Source organism: Oncorhynchus nerka, linkage group LG27 (assembly GCF_034236695.1).
Source record: "Oncorhynchus nerka isolate Pitt River linkage group LG27, Oner_Uvic_2.0, whole genome shotgun sequence".
NCBI lineage: Eukaryota > Metazoa > Chordata > Actinopteri > Salmoniformes > Salmonidae > Oncorhynchus > Oncorhynchus nerka.
In genome coordinates, this window is record NC_088422.1 from 10762654 (window position 1) to 10789751 (window position 27098).

The window sequence follows — 27098 nt, forward strand, 5'->3', positions numbered from 1 at the left end:
TCTGGAGCAAAGAAGTGGTGACGCAGGGTACCGTACTAAACCACGAATTACCTCCAAGTCCCGCGGCGTAAGCTCTCAACTTTTAAAAGAGGGAACCACTGTATGCAGCAGACTAACTGGGTGTATGGCATTCACTCCACTGCAAAACTAGGGCCAAGTCTGGTATGGATTACAGCGCTGCACGGGTTTCCATAAGATCACAGAAACAGTCATTCCAACGGCGCCTGGTATTGTAGACCAACAAGTCCTCTGTGTAGGTCGGCTCCACGCGGACACTGTCCAGTGGTGAACAAGAAACCAGGCTAATTTGTCCCAGGAAATCCATCAGACTGAGAAACAAAGGGACTCTGCTGAAGAGGAACAACTCTCCTTTATCCTCGACTACACGCACCCGCCCTTCTGTTCTCATTCAGGTAGAATACAAGAGGAAGACAATCACATGTATCGATCCTGTTTTACCGTCTACTTCCACCATTCAATGGGAGAGATATTAAAAAAAGGGGATTGTTTTTAGAGTGGGCTGCCTGAATGAGTGCTTCATTGGGATCTTTTTGCACAGCTGAACAGTCTCTGTCCATGTTTCTTCCATAGGGAATCAATGATCAGCCATTTATGTAGTGTGAGCTCCTCCTAGAGGTCTCCTCCTGCTCTCTCAATTCCTCAGACAAGCACCATGTATCAGAGAACCCATTGACAACCTTCAGACAATCCCCAAACAACCTTCTACCAGCAGGTCACAAAGGGGGATGGGGAGGACAGGGAGTTACAGAGCGAGTTGGCATTCGACTCGAGATCAACTTTGCTCGTGAAGGTAACTCGACGATAAGGTTAGTAGAATGTTAGTCAAAAAAGATGACATGTTGTGATTTCATCTGCAAGGAAAACGTGGCTCTCACATGCCAGCCACCAATACAGATTGTTGGTAGAGGACCTAATTGCTGCTGGTCTTGCCATGCAAGAGCGTTGGGCCAGTAACCGAAAGGTAGCTAGATCGAATCCCCGAGCTGACAAGTTAAAAATCTGTCCTTCTGCCCCTGAACAAGGCAGTTAACCCACTGTTCCTAGGCCGTCGTAAATAAGAATGTGTTCTTAACAGACTTGCCTAGTTAATTTTAACCATTTGCTCCCTTGAAAAATAGACATTGGTCTCAATGAGTCACCCTGCCTAAATAAAAAAAGGTTATTTTTTCATGTTGTTGCTTTCCAGCATTTCAAGATAGTGTTCAACACTCAGACGACCACAATGTCTGAGATACCTCTTTGGACAACCATAATCAGGAAAACATAACACACTCATGAGGAATATAGATGGATGCAGAAGAGAAAGAACAGAGGAAGGTGGGATGAAGAGCAGCCAAAATGTCTGGATTATCCCCCAGAGTCTAGTGGTCCCTCACTAAAGAGGTCTGGATTAACCCCCAGAGTCTAGTGGTCCCTCACTAAAGAGGTCTGGATTAACCCCCAGAGTCTAGTGGTCCCTCACTAAAGAGGTCTGGATTAACCCCCAGAGTCTAGTGGTCCCTCGCTAAACATTTACATTTAAGTCATTTAGCAGACGCTCTTATCCAGAGCGACTTACAAATTGGTGCGTTCACTTTAAGACATCCAGTGGAACAGCCACTTTACAATAGTGCATCTAAATCTTTTAAGGGGGGGTGAGAAGGATTACTTTATCCTATCCTAGGTAAAGCGGTCTGGATTAACCCCCAGAGTCTAGTGGTCCCTCGCTAAAGAGGTCTGGATTAACCCCCAGAGTCTAGTGGTCCCTCACTAAAGAGGTCTGGATTAACCCCCAGAGTCTAGTGGTCCCTCACTAAAGAGGTCTGGATTAACCCCCAGAGTCTAGTGGTCCCTCACTAAAGATACAGCAGACTAGGGGTTCATTTGATATGTATAAACTACGAGTGTGAGGATGTTTCATACAGGCTGTATGTACATCAAATGGGTTGGTGTGCGTAGGCCTGAACGTCCTGCAGTACGTCAGCTACAACTAGATATTTTTATAACTGTTTTTTTTGTTGATTTCCCCCCTTTGAGGGAGAACAGTGGTGGGAACACAATGAGAAAACAAGGGGCCGCTTCATCCCAGCCAAGACACAGGATTAGGTGTGTACACACACACACACACGTGTTCTGAGGGGAGTCTCAACAGGCGACTACTATTACATATACCTAGACGAGGAATGATTCCCAAGGATGAATCGATAAAACCCAAAATAATCTTGCCTGCAGCCTAGTGGAATCCAAGTTGTTTTCATCCCACTCTCAACATCATTTAAATAAATGTCACCCACCACACCTCCCATTTGGTTTACAGGCTTGTCAGTCTCCACGGTAACTGCCAGCTAACAGCCCACCTTCCCTCTTCGCTCCAGGGTGAAGTTTGCCCTAGATTGCAGAGCATGGTCAGTTGAATAATTTCCCTACTAATGGTTAAAGTTAGGATTGGGGAAGGGGAAGCTCAACCTAGAGGGCACTGGTGCAGACACTCTGGGGACCTGAGTGGACTGCTACATGCAGTAAGTTAGTGCTTACCAACATCCTCTCCCCCCCTCCCCGAGCCATTCCCCCTATGGGACTTTTCAGCATGATCACACCCAATTTATCTAATCAACTAAATCATGAATCAGGTGAGCTTGTGGCAGAATAGAACTAACAGAACAGCTATTTGTACATCATTTAAATCTTGTTGAATGTCAGGCAGGCCCTGAGGACTGGGTTGGGAAACACTGGTCTAGGTAATGCCATCCTTAAAACTGTCATCCTTCCTCCCACAATCTCAGAACGGCTACTGGATTTGGTTCGGGGGGGTGATAGATGCCACAAATGCCAGGTGCAGACCTCCCCGTGGAAAAAAAACAGCACATCAGAAGAATTGTTCGCTCGTATCCCCTATTTTCCCAACAGACGTATTTAGTTAGGGAAGTTGGTAAAGATTAGACTCACCCCAATTGGTCCACAAGGTCCCAGAGGACGTTGGGTGTGGGCATGAGAGGTGAGCCGTCGTACAGAACCACAGAGGCCCCTATGGCCAGCGACGTCACCAGCCAGTTCCACATCATCCAGCCCGTCTGATGGAAACAAGAGGGGAAGGGACCGTCAGGAAACACCCAGGCTTCCCACCCTCATAGGCCCATGGTAGGAATGCAAAAGAGAGCATATCTGTGGTGTGTTTATGTGTGTGTGTGAGACGTACGTGAATGCGTCTGTTCTGTAAAAAAATGTTTGCTACCCTTCTATGTGTAAGGAATGAATTCCACTGTGATTTCTCTGGTACCCCTGTCAGTACGTGGCTGTCAATTACATTGCGGCGAGGTTGCACTTTATCAGTCTTGACCTTTCCCCAAAGGTTTTCAACCACTTGACGAATAGGATTTTAACTTTAGCATCCTGTGTTCTTGTGGTCTTCGAAGAAGAAAAAAAAAAAAAAGTGATTGGTTAGTTACTTGTCAACCTGTATTCGGACTGGCAAAACAGGTTGCGAATAACTCTTTTTTTTTGTGTGTGTGTGTGTGTGTGTGGGGGGGTCATTGGGACGTTTTGTGTTGACGACTTGATCAGGTTATAATGGGATGTTTTGTCAACTTGTGGTTTTAGCGACGACAGGAAGACATTTTGATCTGACAAGATGACTCACCGTGGTGTAGTAGATGACGACATCACTGCTGGTCACGTTGCCATGGAGAACGTGCTCTTTTAGATGCTGGATAAGCGTCCCCTACGGGGAGGGAGAGACAGAGTTAACATGACGAGCGACAGAGATATATTCCCCCCCCCCTTCTGGTTATCTTGACCTCTGGCTCCCGAGTCATTTGTTTGTCTTAGTTATTTTAATCAAACAGTGAGGTCCTGAGAGCTCTGGAGCAGCTTTTCATCAAGGATGTCTGTACTTTGCTTCGTTCATCTTACCCTCGATCCTGGTGACCCAGTCCCTTCCGCAGAAAAACATCCCCACAGCATGATGCTTCACTGTAGGGATGTGCCTCGGCACAATCCTGTCTCAGAGCTCTACGGACAATTCCTTTGACCTCATGGTTGTGTGCCTTTCCAAATCATGTCCAATCAATTAAATTTAACACAGGTGGATTGAAATCAATAAACATCTGAAGATCTGATCAATGTAAACAGGATGCAACTGAGCTCAGGGTCAGAATAGTTAAGTCAAACATGTCTAAAAACCTGTTTTCGCTTTGTCATTATGGGATGTATATTGATGAGGACTTTAAAAAATATATATATTTTAGAATAAGACTAACGTAACAAAATGTGGAAAAAGGAGTCTGAATATTTTAGGAATGCACTGTATGGAAAAATACACATTTGAAAATTGTTCTTTCAACCAATCAATTGGTCAGACGACTGTCAGTTGGATAATATATAGATTTTTAAAGTTAGGAACAGCCCTAAGCTAAATAACAAACTAAAGAAGCTTGCCAGCTACCTAACCCTGTTGCCCCAAGCTAACGTTATAAGCAGCTGGCTAGCTTCATCTGACTAGTGTGGCTTGACCGGAACAGGTCCGTCCAGCATCAACCAAATACGCACACGATTTTAGATGACACCTACAGTTGAAGTGGGAAGTTTACATACACTTAGATTGGAGTCATTAAAACTCGTTTTTCAACCACTCCACAAATTTCTTGTTAACAAACTATAGTTTTGGCAAGTCAGTTAGGACATCTACTTTGTGCATGACAAGTAATTTTAACAATAATTGTTTACAGACAGATTATTACACTTATAATTCGCTGTATCACAATTCCAAGTTGACTGTGCCTTTAAACAGCTTGGAAATGTCCAGAAAATTACATCATGGCTTTAGAAGCTTCTGATAGGCTAACTGTCAATTGGAGGTGTACCTGTGGATGTATTTCAAGGCCTACCTTCCAACTGAGTGCCTCTTTGCTTGACATCATGGGAAAATCAAAAGAAATCAGCAAAGACCACAGAAAAAAAATTGTAGACCTCCACAAGTCTGGTTCATCCTTGGGAGCAATTTCCAAACGCCTGAAGGTACCACATTCATCTGTACAAACAATAGTACGCAAGTATAAACACCATGGGACCACGCAGCAGTCATACCGCTCAGGAAGGAGACACGTTCTGTCTCCTAGAGATGAACATACTTTGGTGCGAAAAGTGCAAATCAATCCCAGAACAACAGCAAAGGACCTTGAGAAGATGCTGGAGGAAACAGGTACAAAAGTATCAAAAACCACAGTAAAACGAGTCCTAACCTGAAAGGCCGCTCAGCAAGGAAGAAACCACTGCGCCAAAACTGCCATAACAAAGCCAGACTACATTTTGCAACTGCACATGGGGACAAAGATCTTACTTTTTGGGGAATTGTCCTCTGGTTTGATGAAACAAAAAATCTGTCTGGCCATAGTGACCATCGTTATGTTTGGAGGAAAAGGGGGAGCTTGCAAACCGAAGAACACAATCCCAACTGTTGCGTCTTTGGCTATGCCGGATTAAGTGATATGACATATTATTCTATAAAATCATTTCTCTGTAATTAATATTACCCGATTGAGCTAATCATGTAAATGTAATTAACTAGAGTCAGGGCACCACAAAATAATATTTATAGAGCTGTTATCTTCCGAATAAACTCTTAAAGACGTAGTAATATTTTACATCAATAGCAGTCGATATTAATCGTCATCTTAATTCAGTCAACTATCTGCACGAACCCTGGCTAACAAGTTGAATCAGCAATACAAAATTGGGTTTAATTATTTATTTGTTAAATACCTAACTAAACACACATACAAATAATTAATCGTAACTTGATTACAAGTTACGTCATAAAGGAAAACATCCCTAGCGGGCGGAACAGATATGACAGCATGTTACAAAAGAAAAGGGGCTGGGTTTGAGTGAAAGAGCGGGAAGACTGAGTAACAAAGGAAGAAGCTGTGCTATCGTAAATACAGTATGTTATGCATTCTAAATTACCGCCCATTTGGAAAAGGAAAATGCAATAAATATTTACTCTGAGCTGCGCTTCAGTAGGTTGGTGGTAGATGGAAGGCCGTATTGCCAAACCGAGTACTTTGAAGAATGTCTCTGGTGGTCAATTGGATACGTTGTACCAACATTGTTGTGTGATAGATGGGATACTCTTGTCTGTTCCTTCCTAACCCTCATTTGCAGCTGCTGTTGCTAACTCAACGGCTGGGAGGTATCACTTCTGTAGTGAATAAGAGTTCAAAGTTCATACCATCCGCAACCAAAGCTCACGCTGATGTTGGCTTCGTTCTGTAGTTATCATCTGAACCATTCTGACATTGGACCGTCATCCTCAGAGGTTTATTGTCGTCAAGGCTTTATATAGGAAGGGAGAGGAGGGCGTGTTTGAATTTTTTTAACCCATGTCTCTTCACAGGGGCGGGCCACTGATTGAGCAGAGCCCTAACCTTATGAAAACCCAAATCTCTCATTTGGAAGCTAAAATTACATTTAATCTCTTCACCAATATATATTTTTTCAAACATTTAAATTGAACAACAATTCCATGTGAACCCGATAACTACAATGTGCAGACTTTCCACTGTAGAGTTTATGTCATCCTATCATTGATGAATGTCTCAGATGACAACCGAACTGACATCATATTCATTAAGTACCACCGCATATGTTCAATTGATCGGATTACCAGAATATTGTTCATTTCCCCCCACCTTCTGATGTTCCCAGGATCCCTATGTTAAACAAGGGGTTTGCAAATGTAACCTCAGTAGGGTAGAGAGAGGACAAAGGGGGGGGGGGAGATATTTACAACTGTCATAAACCTACCGCCAGGCCAACGTCATGACAACTGTGAAGCAAGGGGGTGGCAGCAACATGTTGTGGGGTGCTTTGCTGCAGGAGGGACTGGTGCATTTCACAAAATATATTGTGGATATTTTGAAGCAACATCCCAAGACATCAGGTAGGAAGTTAAATCTTGATCGCAAATGGGTCTTCCAAATGGACAATGACCCCAAGCATACTTCCAAAGTTGTGGCAAAATGGCTTAAGGACAACAAAGTCAAGGTACTGGAGTGGCCATAACAAAGCCCTGACCTAAATTCAGTTTGTGGGCAGAACTGAAAAAGTGTGTGCGAGCAAGGAGGCCTACAAACCTGACTCCGTTACACCAGCTCTGTCAGGAGGAATGGGCCAAAATTCACCCAACATATTGTGGGAAGCTTGTGGAAGGCTACCCAAAACATTTGACCCAAGTTAAACAATTTAAAGGCAATGCCACCAAATACTAATTGAGTGTATGTAAACTTCTGATACACTGGGAATGTGATGAAATAAATAAAAGCTGAAAGAAATCATTCTCTGCTATTATTCTGACATTTCACATTCTTAAAATAAAGTGGTGATCCTAACTGACCTAAAACAGGGAATCTTTACTTGGATTAAATGTCAGGAATTGTGAAAAACTGAGATTAAATGCATTTGGCTAAGGTGTATGTAAACTTCCCACTTCAACTGTAGCTACTGAACAGATGTCATTTTGCTGCATTTTGGGGGGGGGGGGGGGACATTGTTTGCGTTCACAAGCTAGCTAGCTTTGTTTTCTGACCAGCCAGCAGTGTCCCAGAACTTGGGGACGTGTGTGCGGCAGAAGCGTGTGCGTGGGACAAAACTTTACCAGCTTCATACCGTATGTACTCGTTGAATCGCTGTGACATACGAAACACGAGTTAAAGTGTACTAAGTATGGAAACATTTTTTTTAATGAACTTGTTAAATCATGTGACGCGCAATCATTTATCAGGTCCTGATTGTTCAACAAGCTTATTTGACATGTATCTTTGACACGCGAAGACCCAAACGGCGTTCCATAGCTCAGAGACGTATCCTGGTGACCCAGTTACCAGAGGTTACCCTGTCCCCTGAATGAGAGACTGCACTAACCCCTGGTCCAGTAGGAGTGCTGATCTAGAATGAGGTGTCTCTTATCCATATCATCTGGTTCATTATGATCTAAAAGGCTGAACTGATCCTGCAGTAGATCAGCCCTCTACAGGCCCTGGACTGAGAGGCACCTCTCTCTGAACTGATCCTACAGTAGATCAGCCCTCTACAGGCCCTGGACTGAGAGGCACCTCTCTCTGAACTGATCCTGCAGTAGATCAGCCCTCTACAGGCCCTGGACTGAGAGGCACCCTCTCTGAACTGATCCTGCAGTAGATCAGCCCTCTACAGGCCCTGGACTGAGAGGCACCTCTCTCTGAACTGATCCTGCAGTAGATCAGCCCTCTACAGGCCCTGGACTGAGAGGCACCTCTCTGAACTGATCCTGCAGTAGATCAGCCCTCTACAGGCCCTGGACTGAGAGGCACCTCTCTGAACTGATCCTGCAGTAGATCAGCCCTCTACAGGCCCTGGACTGAGAGGCACCTCTCTCCAAAATCTACACGAGCTAAACTGCTAGTTCACTTCTCCACTACATAAACGTACCACGTGCATCCAACCAAGATGGCCTGAGAGTGTTTTGACATGTTGATTGTCCTTTCCTGAACATCCCAATATCTTTGACACATATCAAACACTTCAAAGCCTTAAAACATTTACATTTACATTTAAGTCATTTAGCAGACGCTCTTATTGTTGGCATTGTTTAAACAGCATTTAGTCAAATTATGGAAATTTAGATTTTTTTAAAAATTATATTTTTCAGTGTGTGTAGCCTAAATGTCCCAGTCTGGGAAAATAGGCTAGCTAATAATTTGTCAGTGCATCCCTCAACATTCCTACATTGTCCTTATGCCTGAGGAAGAAAAAAAGTTGACATCCCTGACACAACGGGACCCCTCTGTCTCTAATCTAAGTGTGCATTGGCAGAAGGACTTTTGGCGTTTAAGTGACTGTGTGAGTGCCAGGGCCGTTGGAGCCAGAGGGGGGGGTAAGTAATTACGAGATGAGGAGAGCGGGATGAGAAGTGTATGCGGAGAGCGTGCTCCGATGGCTGATTTGTGAGAGAGATGCCATGCCTCTTCTCTTGTTTCCATAGCGGGCGATGTTTGGGTTTGACAGCATTCCTAACAAAGCCTAACAAGGTGCCTCTAGTGCCAGTTTAATTGCCTGTGCTGGCGGGCACCACCAGAGTCGAATGCCGCATAACTATCTAATTATCCGGAGAAGGGGTGGAGAGGAGGGAAAGAGAGCGAGAGAGAACGAAGAGGAAATTGTACAATGCAAGGAAAGCAGGACGCAGAGGGAGGGAGACCGAGAGAAGCTAAAAGTGGTGTCGAAACCCTCAAACACACACGGATGTCTGAACTAACAAGTGAACTTAGTGGGGGGGGGGGGGGGGGGTTTCAATTGTTTCACCCCTTGGAAGGCTAAATGATTGTGAATTAGACATACAGTACACTCCAGTGTTTTTAAACAGCTCGCCATAACTAAAAACACCATCCACATTCATCTGTTCCAGCCTTATTCCATCCATTTAAAATGGTGTTGTCTACAGTTTATTTCCCTACTAAACATAGATCACACTTATGCTCAGATTAATACACCTCTATAAAAACAGGCCTTTATGTGAAACAGTCACATAAAGGGGAAAAAATACAAATGGGAAAAGTTTGTCTGATGGACAGTTGCTGCCATCTGGTGGAAGAAACCAGGGCAGTGTTGTAGCCTATATGGAATTTGTAGCAAGGATGTTGTTTGAATGTTGTTTTAATTTAGAAATAATAACTGTTTTAAAAAGTCACACGGTGATGCACCCAACAATGCAGGATAGTTGCTTTGGTTTGGCATTTCTTCTGGAATGTTATTTATTTTCTGAATCCTACTTTGTGTTCCAATGTCTGTTGGAGTTCAGTGTGATGTGGGTGACAGAACGGTGTACAGATGAGGTCTGACCCAGCAGCCATATGCGTGCGTGGGTATCAGAGAGACAGCTGTATCTTACCCCTGCCGAGTGCACCATACACTTGGGGGATCCGGTGGTCCCAGAGGAGTACATGATAAACAGGGGGTGAGAGAAGGGCAGCTGCTCAAATTCCAGCTGAGGGGCCTGGTCCCCCTCCTTCCCTGTGGCCAAAAAGTCATCCAGATACACACTGGGAGGGAGGGGAGGGAGGGAGGGAGAGAAAGAGCGGAAACAAAGAGATGAAGACATGGTAAAAGAGTAAAACAGGAAGAGGTTAAAAAGAGACAACTCAGATAAATGTTTAGCCCATGTGGGAGAGACATACATTTACATTTAAGTCATTTAGCAGACGCTCTTATCCAGAGCTGCAAGAGTATTAGTTATGTTGAAGAAAATTAACATACCACAAACACTTCACATTAGGTAAACGAGGTTAAATGAGAAAACACAGAAAGTACGTCCCAAACTGCACCTTGTGTCCTATATTAGAGCACTACGTTTGACCAGCTCCCATAAAAGGGTCAACCTGACTCAGTCAGAAATACACACCTATTAGGGATCCTGGAAAGATCAGTGTCTTGTTTGCTTCGTACGTAGGGAATGACAACCACCTTCTGGAGATCGGGCAGTCCTATGAACAGACCGTGGTAGTGACATTATACACACACACACACACAAAAGGACCCAGAAACAAGGTATTGCACTACCTTTGACCACACTGTGTAGTTTCTCCATGTGGTCGTGCTGTTTGCCGTTGTACACCACCGCTGCAACTGAGAAGATGAGTTTTGGCTGGATCTGAGAGAACCTGTCCAACACACCCTGAGAGAGAGAGCACAGAGACAGAGAGAGAGCACAGAGACAGAGAGAGAGCACAGAGACAGAGAACAGAGACAGAGACAGAGACAGAGAGAGAGCACAGAGACAGAGAGAGAGCACAGAGACAGAGAGAGAGCACAGAGACAGAGAGAGAGCACAGAGACAGAGAGAGAGCACAGAGACAGAGAGAGAGGGCACAGAGAGAGGGCACAGAGACAGAGAGAGAGGGCACAGAGACAGAGAGAGAGGGCACAGAGACAGAGAGAGAGGGCACAGAGACAGAGAGAGAGGGCACAGAGACAGAGAGAGAGGGCACAGAGACCCAGAGAGAGGGCACAGAGACCCAGAGAGAGAGCACAGAGACCGAGAGAGAGGGCACAGAGACCGAGAGAGAGGGCACAGAGACAGAGAGAGAGGGCACAGAGACAGAGAGAGAGGGCACAGAGACAGAGAGAGAGGGCACAGAGACAGAGAGAGAGGGCACAGAGACAGAGAGAGAGGGCACAGAGACAGAGAGAGAGGGCACAGAGACAGAGAGAGGGCACAGAGACAGAGAGAGAGGGCACAGAGACAGAGAGAGAGGGCACAGAGACAGAGAGAGGGCACAGAGACAGAGAGAGGGCACAGAGACAGAGAGAGGGCACAGAGACAGAGAGAGAGCACAGAGACAGAGAGGGCACAGAGACAGAGAGGGCACAGAGACAGAGAGAGCACAGAGACAATGGATACATTTTTGGGAAAAACTATTCATACAGTTAAACAACGTAAAATGAAAAAAGAACCCCAGAGGATGACATTGATTACACTGGTTTCTAATGTGGACTTTACAGTCACACTGAGTTTAATGTGGTCCTCAGTATGGACACTACAGTAACACTGAGTTTAATGTGGTCCTCAGTATGGACACTAGTCACACTGAGATTAATGTGGTCCTCAGTATGGACACTAGTCACAGAGGGTTTCTAATGAGCACGGAGCATACATACAGTACCAACTGGGCCGTAGATACATGAAGAAATAAGTCTGGTTTTCAACTTCCTGTTGACAGTTAGAATAGTAGAATACACAAGGTGCATCAGTATTTCCCCACTCTGTCACTCAAAGAAAAGTCACCCCAATTAGACCATGTTAGTAAATATATATATATATTTTTTATTAAATGTAGATTGGCTAGACTAATTTGACCAGCTATCATGGAAAAATTCAAAACCAGGCACGGGGTGCCCCTTGACCTCCAGGGTGCCCCCACAGATTTTGTTAGTCACTCTCACTCAGCTTATGCCATGTTAATATATTATCTACGGCAAAATGTGCAGAAATATTAGCCGTAGAAATTGAAAAAAAAAAGAGTTTTGTAATGAAAATGCTTTTTAAAAAAACTTTCTGCTGACAGATCCCTGTGAACTTTTTCAATTATAGTTTTTAATCCTGGCGCGGAGTTAATGGGTAGCAGCTAATCGTATAGCTAAATAGGCTGTGTGTTTGTAGATCGCATGAGGTGAACGAAGCTACAGCAACCAATGTGATAATGACTTGGGCCATTTCTACTGTTCTCCACAAAGCATTAAGAGTTATATATATATATATATATTTTTAATAGTAAACTAGCTTAAACTATTTTGAAATAAGATTTTAAAATGTTCTCCTCAGATAAGGCCAACTAGACATTCTCTGCTCCTGTGTGGGATATTGTTCACCCTGTTTGCAAACTAGTAATTTCTTATTTTCTTCTTGATAAGTTCTCTTCCTTGTTCACCTGGAAATTCCTATTCCACAGTCAGCTAGGGAACTGTGATCCAAATCATCCGAAACGGCAGTGAAACACTACAAATAGACAAGACTTTCTCTTTAGTATTACATACAAGCCATATCTAACATGCATTTTGACGATGCTGATGTGCTACACTGCTTGGTGCTGAAATACTCTTTGCCACAAGGGGGCAGTAAAAGATCACACAGAGACAGTCCCAAAAGTACTGTATATCCAACTAGGGGCCATAACAGAGCCCCCCCCCGGAGCCATTAGCAAGACAAACAAAGTACTATTCCTAAATTAGAGGATACCCTCACCTGCCCATTAACCATGACTGCTGACCTAGACCCTCTTATACACCACCCCCCCCCCTCACTTCCCCGTGGTCAAAAGTGGTGGACTGGAGCGTCGCGGTGGTGGACTGGACGGGGAACAGGGCGTCGCGGTGGTGGACTGGACGGGGAACAGGGCGTCGCGGTGGTGGACTGGACGGGGAACAGGGCGTCGCGGTGGTGGACTGGACGGGGAACAGGGCGTCGCGGTGGTGGACTGGACGGGGAACAGGGCGTCGCGGTGGTGGACTGGACGGGAACAGGGCGTCGCGGTGGTGGACTGGACGGGAACAGGCCGTCGCGGTGGTGGACTGGACGGGAACAGGGCGTCGCGGTGGTGGACTGGACGGGGAACAGGGCGTCGCGGTGGTGGACTGGACGGGGAACAGGCGTCGCGGTGGTGGACTGGACGGGGAACAGGGCGTCGCGGTGGTGGACTGGACGGGGAACAGGGCGTCGCGGTGGTGGACTGGACGGGAACAGGGCGTCGCGGTGGTGGACTGGACGGGGAACAGGGCGTCGCGGTGGTGGACTGGACGGGGAACAGGGCGTCGCGGTGGTGGACTGGACGGGGAACAGGGCGTCGCGGTGGTGGACTGGACGGGGAACAGGGCGTCGCGGTGGACTGGACGGGGAACAGGGCGTCGCGGTGGACTGGACGGGGAACAGGGCGTCGCGGTGGACTGGACGGGGAACAGGGTGTCATAAGATGCAGTCGAGGTCATCCTTACGTTGACTCCAAAGTCCACAGATGTGGACGACCAGATGGCCCCGATGCTGGCCGCAGCCAACATGGCCTCCACTGCATGGATCCCATTGGGTAGATAGCCTGAGAGAGCGACAGAGAGAGGAAAAAAGAGATGGTTTATTTTGGAGGGCATTCAAATGATCAATGTTACGATAACTCATGAATCCTTTCTCCGGCAGGAACGCCATCGCCCTTGTTACTTGTGACTCACCAGGACACAAATCTAATTTCATAGGGTGGAGAGAAACCAGCAGCTTACGGAACTGGATTAAGGACAGGTCGTGGAACAGAGAGCGCAGGATAAAAGGACAGGTCGTGGAACAGAGAGCAGGATAATGAAGCGTATAACACTGTGGGGCGTTCATTCTAGGAACAGGTAGTCATCCCCGGAAGAAACCAATAAGAGTGAAAATCAGAGGACTAGGGTGCACTACTTTGGACCCCTTTCCCCTATATAGTGCACTACTTTTGACCAGAGCTCTGTAAGGGATAGGGTGCCATTTGGGACGCAAGCCCTAGTTGAGTCCTACACGCCTCCAGCAGCTTGAGTGCTGCCTCAGGTCAGGGGTCAGGTATCAGCAGTGATATGTACGCTGCCTAAAGAAGGTGTCCACATACATAGGTTCAGTTTGCTCCTAGCAGAACTGGGCTAGGTGAAGTGCAAGTCCGTGTCTCTCATACTCCCTAAAATACTTGAAAAACAAGAAAAAAAAAATGCAATATTACTCATTTGTCCCTCTTGAGACACCGTATCAACAGGGTACACACTAACACTTCAAAAGTCAAAATCAATCTAAGATAACTCAAGAAATCCGTCATAAACATACATTTTTGCAGAGACAAAGACTTGATTGAAGATTCCCTACAGTCGACCAATCACAGATAAAGGGCCGTCGACAGGCCTTCCGAGTGGAGCAGCAGTCTGAGGCAGTGCATCGCTGTGCAAGAGGCGTCACTACAGACCCGGCCGGGATGTCCTTGTTCCATCGCGCTCTAGCGACTCCTGTGGCGGGCCGGGCGCATTCAAGCAGACTTCGGTTGCCAGCTGGATGGTGTTTCCTCCAACACATTGGTGCAGCGAGCAGTGTGTCAAGACACAGTCGCGTTTCGGAGGACACATGGCTCTCGACTTTCGCCTCTCCGTGTCCGTACAGATTTGCAGCAATGGGACAAGACTTACTACCAATTGAATATCACGAAATTGGGGAGAAAAAGGTGTAAAATGTACAAGTACGTTCGGCTACCGAACGTCAGCTTGCCTCCGGAAAAAAATGAGCTCAAACAGCCCCACAAAAACACCTGCCAAACACCAAAACAAACCTAAAATAAAATGTTGTCTGGGAAGCATACGCTAACTTAGGTGAACAGCAGCATGTTTAGGTGGCAAAACAAGTATGCCAGCAATGTCAAGCATCGGCCTGCAACCATAACCCTGTAACAAATCACACTTTCGCTGGCTATTGTGTGTTCTGCACTTGTCTGTTTTTTATTACTCGGACTGATTTAGCCGATAGCTGCTTTATTGAAAAACAAAAATGGACTTCCATGAACTGTGCCGTGTAGTTTTACCTAGCGCCTTACAGTAAGTGTCTGATAAATCAGGTAACCGGTATGAGCGTGTGTCTCTCCTGTAGGTTAATCCAGGTAGTCAGTGTGGCAAACGGGCTGACCTGATATCCTGGTGATCAGGTAATCCCCTAACTGGTTTAGAGGCACACAGAGGGGGTAGGGAGAAAGGACACAATCCAAGCTTTAAAAAAAAAATGTAAAAAAGAAAGTAGAAGCCTTCATGACTGTCTGTAGAGTTGTGACACACACCTTGCACTTACTCGGTGGAAACCTTCAACAGCAAGAGCCACACCTATTGGCTGTCAGACTCTCGCAATCCTGTTCCTGGGACGCAAAGAACTCATTGTTGTTTTGGTCCTCGTACTAACACATTAATCAACTCATCACCAACCCTTTTATTATTTGAAATAAGGTGTGAAAAAAAATAACTGTGCAACTCTTTGGGTCCCCAGGACCAGGACCCACTGGGCCAATTAATGTAGCCTACAACACTGGACTCCATTAAGACTAGCTGCCGCCACTGGCAATAGTTTATGGTGATCCTAAAAAAATAAAAATAAACTTTAAACACAATATGTAACCTAATTATATTGTGTAACCTACTTCCTCCATCCACAAACTAGATGGAACTAGTGTGGTAGAGAGAAACTGACTATGATAAAGTTGTGAGTGTACAACCATGCTAATGAGCCTGGGGTAATAAGGAAGTGCTAAGAGGATACAGTATCAGTCTGAACAATGAGGAAGGCCCGGGAGATAGTCAAGAGGAGATTGGTTGGTCTTCAACAGAAAAGCATGTTGTAGGTATTGCTTGGTTGGGGCTTTGATCATACGGTTTAGATATAGGCCTGGTCAAAGTGTTAGTGTCTAACTAAACTCAGCAACAAAAAAACTATCCCTTTTTTCAGGACCCTGTCTTTCAAAGATAACTTGTAAAAATCCAAATAACTTCACAGATCTTCATTGTAAAGGGTTTAAACAGTGTTTCCCATGCTTGTTCAATGAACCATAAACAACTAATAAACATGCACCTGTGGAACGGTTGTTAAAACACTAACAGCTTACAGACGGATGGCAATTAAGATCAGTTATGAAAACTCAGGACACTAAAAGAGGCCTTTCTACTGACTCTGAAAAACACCAAAAGAAAGATGCCCAGGGTCCCTGCTCATCTGCGTGAACGTGCCTTAGGCAAGCTGCAAGGAGGCATGAGGACTGCAGATGTGGCCAGGGCAATACATTGCAATGTCTGTACTGTGAGACGCCTAAGACAGCGCAACAGGGAGACAGGACGGACAGCTGATCGTCCTCACAGTGGCAGACCACGTGTAACACCTGCACAGGATCGGTACATCCGAACACCACACCTGCGGGACAGGTACAGGATGGCAACATCAACAATTGCCCGAGTTACACCAGGAATGCACATTCCCTCCATGAGTGCTCAGACTGTCCGCAATAGGCTGAGAGAGGCTGGACTGAGGGCTTGTAGGCCTGTTGTAAGGCAGGTCCTCACCAGACATCACCGGCAACAACGTCACCTATGGGCACAAACCCACCATTGCTGGACCAGACAGGACTGGCAAAAAGTGCTCTTCACTGACGAGTCACGGTTTTGTCTCACCAGGGGTGATGGTTGGATTTGCGTTTATCATCGAAGGAATGAGCGTTACACTGAGGCCTGTACTCTGGAGCGGGATCGATTTGGAGGTGGAGGGTCCGTCATGGTCTGGGGTGGTGTGTCACAGCATCATCGGACTGAGCCTGTTGTCATTGCAGGCAATCTCAACGCTGTGTGTTACAGAGAAGACATCCTCCTCCCTCATGTGGTACCCTTCCTGCAGGCTCATCCTGACATGACCCTCCAGCATGACAATGCCACCAGCCATACTGCTTGTCCTGTGCATGATTTCCTGCAAAACCGTAATGTCAGTGTTCTGCCTTGGCCAGCAAAGAACCCGGATCTCAATCCCATTGAGCACGTCTGGGACCTGTAGGATCGGAGGGTGAGGGCTAGGGCCATTCCCCCCAAGAAATGTCCAGGAAATTGCAGGTGCATTGGTGGAAGAGTGGAGTAACATCTCACAGCAAGAACTGGCAAATCTGGTACAGTCAATGAGGAGATGCACTGCAGTACATTGCAGCCACACAAGATACTGACTGTTACTTTTGACCTCCCGCCTCTTTGTTCATGGAATAATGTGTCCCTTTCTGTTAGTCACATGTCTGTGGAACTTGTTCAGTTTATGTCTCAGTTGGTCAATCTTGTTATGTCCATACAAATATTAACACATGTTAAGTTTGCTGAAAATAAACGCAGTTGACAGTGAGAGGACGTTTCTTTTTTTTTTGCTGAGTTTACAAGTCCATCTTCCAAAAGCTTCTGAGAGAAAAACATTTAACTGGAACTTACTCAGCAATACATGTATTCATGTTTCTCTTACCAAATGAATTGATCTGCAGTTTACATGTGATATTAATAGACGGACATAGGTCAAACAGGACACCACAGAACTAGAATGACATTTCTATGTAATACACACAAGGTTAAATGAAGGAGAGAACAGTGAGAACCAGCAGTCTGCAGCTGAAGGGTTCATTTCTAGAAGGATAGATGGAGAAGTGTGTTTTGACTGCAGCCATAAACCTTGACTGGTTTCATCTGCTGAGTGGTTATATTTCTCTCCCCCACACTGAAAAGGAAGTCCACACGTTATCAAACAGTGGGACAAGGACACGTAGCACACACACACAGAGATACACCTAGCATTACAGCACGCACACACCCACAGAGATACACCTAGTATTACAGCACACACACACCCATACAGAGATACACCTAGCATTACAGCACGCACACACCCATACAGAGATACACCTAGTATTACAGCACACACACAGCCATACAGAGATACACCTAGTATTACAGAACGCACACACCCACAGAGATACACCTAACATTACAGCACGCACACACACACCCATACACCTAGCATTACAGAACGCACACACCCACAGAGATACACCTAGCATTACAGCACGCACACAGATACACCTAGCATTACAGAACGCACACACCCACAGAGATACACCTAGCATTACAGCACGCACACACCCAGAGATACACCTAGTATTACAGAACGCACACATATATCAACAATTATGGTTTACCGTACACTGTGCAGATACAGTGCAACCTACAGGTTGAGTAATGTTATGATATACTGCTTCCGCCATCTTTAGGTTTGCACCGGACAATTTGAAAACATGATTGAAGACTATTATGCACAAATTGAAAACCCAAAATGACAACACAGAACAGCAGGGAGAGTCCATCTCTAAAAATAATAATACAAGTCACAGTCGTTGGTCTTTTTCTGTGATTCAAAAGGTTTGTTCAGCTCTCCTACTGAAGCTACCATAGAACTAGCAGACTAGCCCATGTCGGTCATCTTGCCTTGGTATGTGGTGAAACTGCCCCTACACTAATTGGTGATATATGAGTGCGTTCTGTAATACTAGGTGTATCTCTGTGTGGGTGTGTGTGCTGTAATACAAATCTATATCCACAGTAAAATGAAAGGCCACTGCTCCAAAACCACCATAAAAAAAAGCCAGACTACGGTTTGCAAGTGCACCTGGGGACAAATATCGTACTTTTTGGAGAAATGTCCTCTGGTTTGATGCAACAAAAATAGAACTGTTTGGCCATAATGACCATCGTTATGTTTGGAGGAAAAGGGGAGGCTTGCAAGCCAAAGAACACCATCCCAACCGTGAAGCACAGGGGTGGGCAGCATCATGTTGTGGGGTTGCTTTGCAACTTCAACTGTATATATAATAAACTGTCCTATATATATTTTTTTAACCTTTATTTAACTAGGCAAGTCAGTTAAGAAAAAAATCTTATTTTCAATGACTGCCTAGGAACAGTGGGTTAACTGCGGGTTTGAACTTGCAACCTTCCGGTTACTAGTCAAACGCTCTAACCACTAGGCTACCCTGCCGTCCCTATGTAGCCTACCTGACCCTGCATGATTTGAGTTGTCCTCACCCGCTGTTCCAGAGTGAATAGAAAGTGGTTGTGCGTTAAAAAAAACAACATTATTAACACCAAATAATACAGTCAGCCCACCATCAAAACACCGGCTTACTCAGGATGGTTTCATAATGCGGGGTAGCCTACTATTTATAGATGTATGCAGTATTTAGCTGTTATTTATAAACTTCAATAAAAATGACACATCAAAATAGGCGGGGGGGGGGGGGGGGGGGGGAGAGTAGTAGTAGTCAGCTTGAGGATAAATGTAGCCTCTATTTATAGTTGAACTCAGCAGATTGTCTGGCTAAAAGCCGACACAAATATGCTGCAATTAAGGTAAACTTGAGAAGTCCTCCTGGCTGTTTCTCTGCGTGTCTTTTTTTCCTAATTCTGTCTGTTAAAAAGCTCTCGGTCGGTGGTTGTCCCTCTTTTTGTCTATGTAAAAGGGCTATTTTGAAGCACACCTCCCTTCCGTACAGTTTCCCCTGATGTTCTTACGGCAACCAAGCTGTTTTTAACCACCCCTGTAACTGTCGCTTCTGTGGAGAGAGAACTTTCTAAACTAAAACTCATTACTACCTAAGAAGCATTAGGCCCTCTGTCTGATATGAGCTTTTGAACACTGGCGCCTTCGTAGCCTTGACCACGGCATTAAATACTAGTGTCTTGTGAAGAGGGAAGCAGGTCCGGTCTGCCTCAGTTGGTACAGCATGGGGCTTGCCACGCCAGGACACTGGGTTCGAGTCCCATACCAAAACATATTGCTGCCACACCAGGACACTGGGTTTGAGTCCCATACCAAAACATATTGCTGCCACACCAGGACACTGGGTTTGAGTCCCATACCAAAACATATTGTTGCCACGCCAGGACACTTGGTTTGAGTCCCATACCAAAACATATTGCTTTGGATCAAATCAAAGTAAACTAGCTCTTCAAGTAGGACTAGTCGGGTGAAACATGTTAGACTGCCTGAGTTATATTACAGTGTTCTACTGTGGTGGGGAGTAGGGATGGATGAATAGGGCCATTTAGAATTTGCTGCAGTTACCCCATGCCAACAAAGGCCTCTATATAGACAGAGGCCAGGGGGGGGGGTTAAATCTGCACCAATCACAGGTCAGGATGAAGCAGGCAGGGGTGTTCCTTGACCAATTGCAGAAGAGAAGGTCTGACAAGCTCCGTGCAGGGGGCCCAGAGTGAGGGAGAAGGGGAGATTATGGTAGGACTCTCCCTATGGACCCTGGTCGGTCAAAAGTAGTGCACTCGGTGTAGGGAGTAGGGTGCCATTTCAGATGCAGAGCCTAGTGCTTGACGAAACGTCAGGGTGATTTGTGGTGTGCATGTTTCTAGCTGGACTGTCACACTGTCGTCAGACAGAGAGCCTCTCCTCTTGACCTTTGTGAGTGTAGTGGTTTGGTGGTAATGCTACATGGTGACTCACCTACGACTCTGTCGCCTGTCCCGACACCCATCTTCCTCATGGCGGCGGCGAACAGCGCCACATCGCGCCTCAGCTCCCCGAAAGTCACCTTGGTGATCTCGTCATTTTCCTCGGCTTAGAGAGAGAGAGGAGGGAGAGAGGGAGAGAGGAGGGAGAGAGGAGAGAGGAGGGAGAGAGGAGAGAGAGGAGGGAGAGACCGTGAGAGAAAATGAGAGGTAGACAGAAACTAAAGCCCTATTCGCACTGGATTAGATTTGCTGGTGGAGACAATTACATAACCTAGGTGCATGACCACAAATCAGCACATCCGTAAGTTAAATCCCGTCCGAATCGACTAATTCCAAGGTCCTCTGATAATATTAGTCCCATGCGAAGAGAAATGTTTGACAGGTGTTTATGGCAGTTTCAGCAAGAAAAACAAAAACAGTCACTTGATTTGATAAATGGAGTTTAAAAACAAAGTGCAGTGCCACCAGAGACTCAGTGTTAGCGCCCAGGCTCTGTCGTAACCGGGAGGTCCGTGGGGCGACGCACAATTGGCCTAGCGTTGTCCGGGTTAGGGAGGGTTTGACCAGTAGGAATATCCTTGTCTCATCGCGCACCAGCGACTCCTGTGGCGGGCCGTGCACAGTGCACGCTGACCAGGTCGCTAGGTGTACGGTGTTTCCTCCGACACATTGGTGCGGCTGGCTTCCGGGTTGGACGCGCGCTGTGTTAAGAAGCAGTGCGGCTTGGTTGGGTCGTGTTTCGGAGGACGCATGGCTTTCGGCCTTTTTCTCTCCCGAGCCCGTACGGAAGTTGTAGAGACAAGACAGTAACTACTAACAATTGGATACCACGAAATTGGAGAGAAAAAGGGGGTAAAAATATATAAATAAAGTGCTGCGCATAGCCAATATATGAAGAGCGTTTCAGTGAATGCTTGTGCTTATAAGTTGTGCGCCAATGAATTGAACGTCGCCAAATGAGTCCGTATAAAAACCATTTAACTCAACCCTTGTTGTTAATACATCGCAAAGCAGCTAAACTGCATCTGCAGGCATGGGGCCATTTAGGAAGTCTTGTACTGCAGAGCACTAAACTATCCTAATGATTAAACTTCCTCAATCCAGACATTGTGGCGACACTACACCGAGGATGCTTTGGTATGGTTCTAGAACGTTGGGTGCCTGTTAATCGCCTAGTGATCAGCGGTGCCTGTTAATCGCCTAGACATGGTGAAATATCTTCACGTCTAGATTACAAATCTGTCAATTTAATGAAAAATAAATAAATGTGAATTACAGTGGGTCAGTTTGGTAATAACACAAATCCGGGCTGAAACGTCCTCTGGAATAATGGACATTCTGGGGTAATAAATACATAACCAACATTCTCTTGTAATACTAGTCCTGTGCTTTACCAGACCAAATTACAGAGAAAAGGGCTATAGTTAGTGTATGCAAAGCTATCCAAGTAATAACCTGCTCTGACCTACAGGGCCGATACAGGAACCCGCTCTGACCTACAGGGCCGATACAGGAACCTGCTCTGACCTACAGGGCCGATACAGGAACCCGCTCTGACCTACAGGGCCGATACAGGAACCCGCTCTGACCTACAGGGCCGATACAGGAACCCGCTCTGACCTACAGGGCCGATACAAGAACCCGCTCTGACCTACAGGGCCGATACAAGAACCCGCTCTGACCTACAGGGCCGATACAGGAACCCGCTCTGACCTACAGGGCCGATACAGGAACCCGCTCTGACCTAGAGGGCCGATACAGGAACGATACAGGAACCTGCTCTGACCTACAGGGCCGATACAAGAACCCGCTCTGACCTACAGGGCCGATACAAGAACCCGCTCTGACCTACAGGGCCGATACAGGAACCCGCTCTGACCTACAGGGCCGATACAGGAACGATACAGGAACCTGCTCTGACCTACAGGGCAGATACAGGAACGATACAGGAACCTGCTCTGACCTACAGGGCAGATACAGGAACCTGCTCTGACCTACAGGGCCGATACAGGAACGATACAGGAACCTGCTCTGACCTACAGTGCTGATACAGGACACATTAAGCAGTAGTGCACTGCCACCTGAATAATAGCGCTCCTCTCCTAATTAACTTACAGGAGGTGGGCGGTGGGTGGGGTGGAGACCGCATCGAATGATAACAAGAGGATCCCCATCAGGATATTAAAAACCCAAGGAGCGAGCAGGAGCCTGAAAACCCTGTGGCTCCTAATGAAATCACACTGCCCTGCATACCGTATGGACCCGTCGTCGGCCAAAAACATGTTGAATTAGGAGAGCTTATTGGGGGAAATAAAACAGCAGAATTACAGGTACTATTTTGGACGGGGTTGTCAAGGTGACCTTTGGAATAATCTTCTCAGTGCTTCAGAAAATTATCTATATGTGTAAGATATGCCATTTAGCAGACATTTTTATCCAAAGAAATGTACAGTCAACAGGAATTAAGCTAAGGAATTATAATGGCCATTAAGAATATCATTGTGACCCTTTATTTCATAGTTGACACACTAGCTATAAATATATATTTTTAAAGCACAATAATTATAGTATAAAAACATGTCTGGAAGCACAGGGTGCTGGTGCTGATTTAGGACATTTACACAACTGCAGATGAATGGGATCTTGGAAACTGACCAATAAAAATTGAGAAAAAAAGCCTAAAAAAATGGACTGAATTGCCTCAGCCGTACTTACTAGCAGCATAGAGGGCCACCTTGTCCTGGTCTTTGTGCTTTAGCAGGTTCTCAGCATAGTTCATGCGGCTTCCTTTGAACCACTCTGGGACGTCCGATATCCTCTTGGAGATATCCACCACCTGAGGAAGAGGGGAGGAGGGGAAATGGCTAATGTTCTACATGGTTCAAACCTGGGGTAAGGGAATAATGACTACAACGTAATACTGCTCTGCTCGAAGCACAAGGGTACCGATAAGTAATAACTGACTGAATAGATAAATCGATTGGACCGCTCAAAGAACTTTATAAACTCTACCTAATCATAATGACACAAATTGTGAGAGATCACATTGTAGAAGGTGTTACTGCACTAGATGGATGAAAAAGCACAATAAAAAAAGGCAATGTCTGTGTCCCAAACAGTCTGTGTCCCAAACAGCTGTCAGAGCCCTATGGACCATGGTCAAAAGAAGTGCACTACTATAGAGATTAGGGTGGCATTTAGGATGCACCCATCCATTTATTCAGTGTTATGTACATAAGAGAGCAGGAAACAGTGGGTAGACACACCTCCTCATACATCCTGGAGCTTACTACCCCACAGAAACGCCACACCTCAGCCCAGAACTCAGGGTAGCTCTCCACAGACCACTGGTACAGGTCATTGTAGTTGGCTGCAAGGGGGAATGACATCAAAGAGATCAATCACAAGGTTTGTCCTCCAGCTGCTACACATTTTAGACAAAAATAACTACAGGAACATACCGTTTACCCTATTTTGTATATGGTTTGGTTTTGCACCTTGGTAAAGTTAGTTTTATATTTGCATGTTCAGTTCCCTCGGCAGTAGCTATTGAACCAATCAAGCAAAACAACATTTTTACAGATTTAAATCTTCTGAAGAATATAAGTCACAATAAAAATAAAAAAAAGTGTTGATTGTTCGCCATCCTCCCCTGATTCAGAATATACCATTGTAATGGCATGCTTGGTTCAATAACTATAGAGAACCACAGTATGTTTCATAATACCCATAAAACCTAGCGGTCATACAAGGAAATGGTTCAAATCGATTTTCCACTATTCTATTTTCCCCATAGGGGATTTTAAAAACACTTAAAATAAGGTATGTGTTTTGTGTAGGCTTACCCTGGCGTGATGTTTTGATAACTGGCGATCTCTCTGGGACAAGGTGACATCAATATATTCACCACACCCCGGCAAAATGAAATGTTAAACTGCTAATGTGGCTATCATAAAGAACTACAAATGCCATGCTTTGGACGAGAGTGCCGAATCGAGCCGAATGTCAGAATTTTTGGATTAACTAATTAGTCATTAATAAAGTCTTCTTTTTTTTTTAATTGACAATTCTGAAAGCGGTCTTGTGCAAGTTTTAAATTGGCACAATACCTGTTAGCAAAGGTGTCGGCTAGAGATAGCTTGCAGGGATTTGTTGTTTTGTATGCCGTCTACTTTGACGCTAATTAGCGTTTTCGAATCTGAGAGTGAATACAGCTGAGCAGGATATATTGATAAGTTAACCATGTAAATGTCTCTCGGACAAGTTATCAAAACACGCCACGGTAAACCTACACGAAACAGTGTTTCTAAAATTCCCTATGGGAAAAACATGTATGGTGGAAAAACGATTGGAAATTATGACAGCTCCATCGTGGGGCAACTACAGTACTTAGGCTAGCATATAGCAATATTATGAAATATGCACACAGCTACATTTGCTAATGATGCAGTGTGTTGATTCTCCCTAGCAAAATGAATCGATTGGTACCGAACGTTAAATTAGAGGTGACTAGCATGACTGTCCCGTCTGAAAAGCTGCTCCCTCGCCGGGTCACTCACCTAGATTAAGCCCAAAGTCTCTGTTCACCTGTGTCCTGAATCTGTCCATCTGTGTGTTCTTCTTTGAGTCTGGGTACCATAATACCTTCGACTCCATTATCTTCTCGCTCATACGTTCGGTGTCTTTTGACATTGTTGTTGCCTTGTTGTCGCCTCCGTTAAAAAATGAGTCTGTCGTCCTTTATAACAAGCTAGCTACTGTAGCTAAAACAGGCAGCACACTTCCAAGAATGAGTATGAGACAGAAGGCCAGATTGGACTGTCATTCCATGCGGACAAGCTGCAAGGATAAAGCCAGTAAAGATCCCTCCCACCGTGAGGTGACGCGGCTGTCACAATAACACAAAGTATCCTTCCGCTTAAAGACGCAATCTATTTCTTCCATAATAAATCAATTTAGTGTTAAACCAGTGTGATATCTAACCAATATCCTCGAATTGTGCATGATTATTGGATACAAACTGTAAAAAAAAATACGAGTAAATTGCATTACAAAAGTACTTTCCCTCAATCACTGGTGGCAAGGGACGGTGTACCTGTCGTTTCTCATCAGAATTATTGACCTACTGTTCCAAAAGGGATTTTAATGGCAGGCTGTTTTTTGAGAGAGCAAAATGCATGCGTGGCATGTGCACTGAGGCCTCTGCCAATAGGTCTGGACCTTTTTGGCACAGATGGTATTGTGCGGACCCCTGACCATCGGGTTTGGTTCAAGTCCTGTTTAAACTGTTCCACCTCAGCCTCATTTCTTTCACAAAAACATGCACTTGGGGCATAAACGGGTGTTGTGCATTGTTATGAATATTTTTTTGGTAAATTTATTTTTAAATACAAACAAGCACACTTTTCTATAAAATCATGACAATACGCTGTTAACTTTGTAGAATGGTTGCAATTGCATAATATGTTCAAGTTACAAAATATGTTTGATCAAAATACATGTAAAAGACTGTGATCTTTGGGGGTCAGAACGTTCAAGCGGAATAATATCACGCGGGGGCACGCCACCAGTTTGTCTGCAACCTGATTGGTCGAATAAAAACTGGCTCCACATCAGCCGAGACACGTCGTATGCAAAAGTATGGGTCGACCGTGTTGACTGGCGGCACTGATGTCCAATGAAATATACAATCTTGATCAGTGACAGCTCTCGAATGAGGGGATTCACCAATAAAACTCTCAGAACTAGAGAGCGTTTTAGAGGTGTTCCCAATCAAATTGCTATATGTCATGCCCCTCCTCAGTCACTTTCACTGTCCAGAACCGTGAAAGAGAAGATCAGTTGTTTATTTTCAGAAAATAAACTATATCAAATGCTTACATTCAATAAATAATTTCACTGTTTTTCTTGATAACTCTCAGACTGCTACAGCATGAGGTAGACAAATATGCTTTGTTGTTTCACAGTGAAAGAGAAAATAGTTTTGAAAAGCAAAGAGTTTTGAAACACCTAGATAATTATTTCTAAAGCAGCAGTCCAGCTTACCAAAAAAAAAAAAGAGCTGAGTGGATGGATTTTCATTACTCTTGAATGCCAAATCAAAGTCTGATTATGGATCGGGGCGATGATGCAAGTGAAAAGAGAGCGAGAACTTGTGTTGTGAAAGATCAATGAGAGGGAGCCTGTAGATCAGTGTGTCTAACGCAACATGCCATATTATAGCTCTGGTCCAGGTCATGGTGTGATTACGAGTGGAGGAAAACGCACTACGCCCTGGACTTAGAACTGAGACCTGTGTAGCTAGTTGATGGACCAGCAACATAAAGGCCAGTGCAGGTCAGATAACATCCATTGCCACCTTCTACCCAAGTAAGAAAAACTGTGAGACTTTTGTTCAAACTTTTGTTTATATCAGATTGTGAAACCCACAATAAAAGATCCCAGCACCTTGTACAATAGATGCTGTACCTGTGCCCTGTTCATCGACTACAGTAAAAGTA

General features: G+C 45.1%; 1 protein-coding gene across 1 annotated transcript in view; it reads right to left on the reverse strand.

The window, feature by feature from the left end:
• aacs (acetoacetyl-CoA synthetase) overlaps window positions 1–25459 on the reverse strand; it is a 49366-nt gene extending 23907 nt beyond the window's left edge. Inside the window, exons 1-10 of the mRNA XM_029637112.2 lie at window positions 25158–25459; window positions 23865–23968; window positions 23314–23434; window positions 20591–20704; window positions 13519–13616; window positions 10591–10705; window positions 10433–10514; window positions 9923–10073; window positions 3638–3718; window positions 2947–3071 (exon numbers count right to left, since the gene is read on the reverse strand). Of these exons, the coding sequence (XP_029492972.1) occupies window positions 2947–3071; window positions 3638–3718; window positions 9923–10073; window positions 10433–10514; window positions 10591–10705; window positions 13519–13616; window positions 20591–20704; window positions 23314–23434; window positions 23865–23968; window positions 25158–25290 (1124 nt within the window). The 5' untranslated portion in view covers window positions 25291–25459. The remainder of the gene's footprint in view (window positions 1–2946; window positions 3072–3637; window positions 3719–9922; window positions 10074–10432; window positions 10515–10590; window positions 10706–13518; window positions 13617–20590; window positions 20705–23313; window positions 23435–23864; window positions 23969–25157) is intronic.
• Window positions 25460–27098: the final 1639 nt, after the last annotated feature.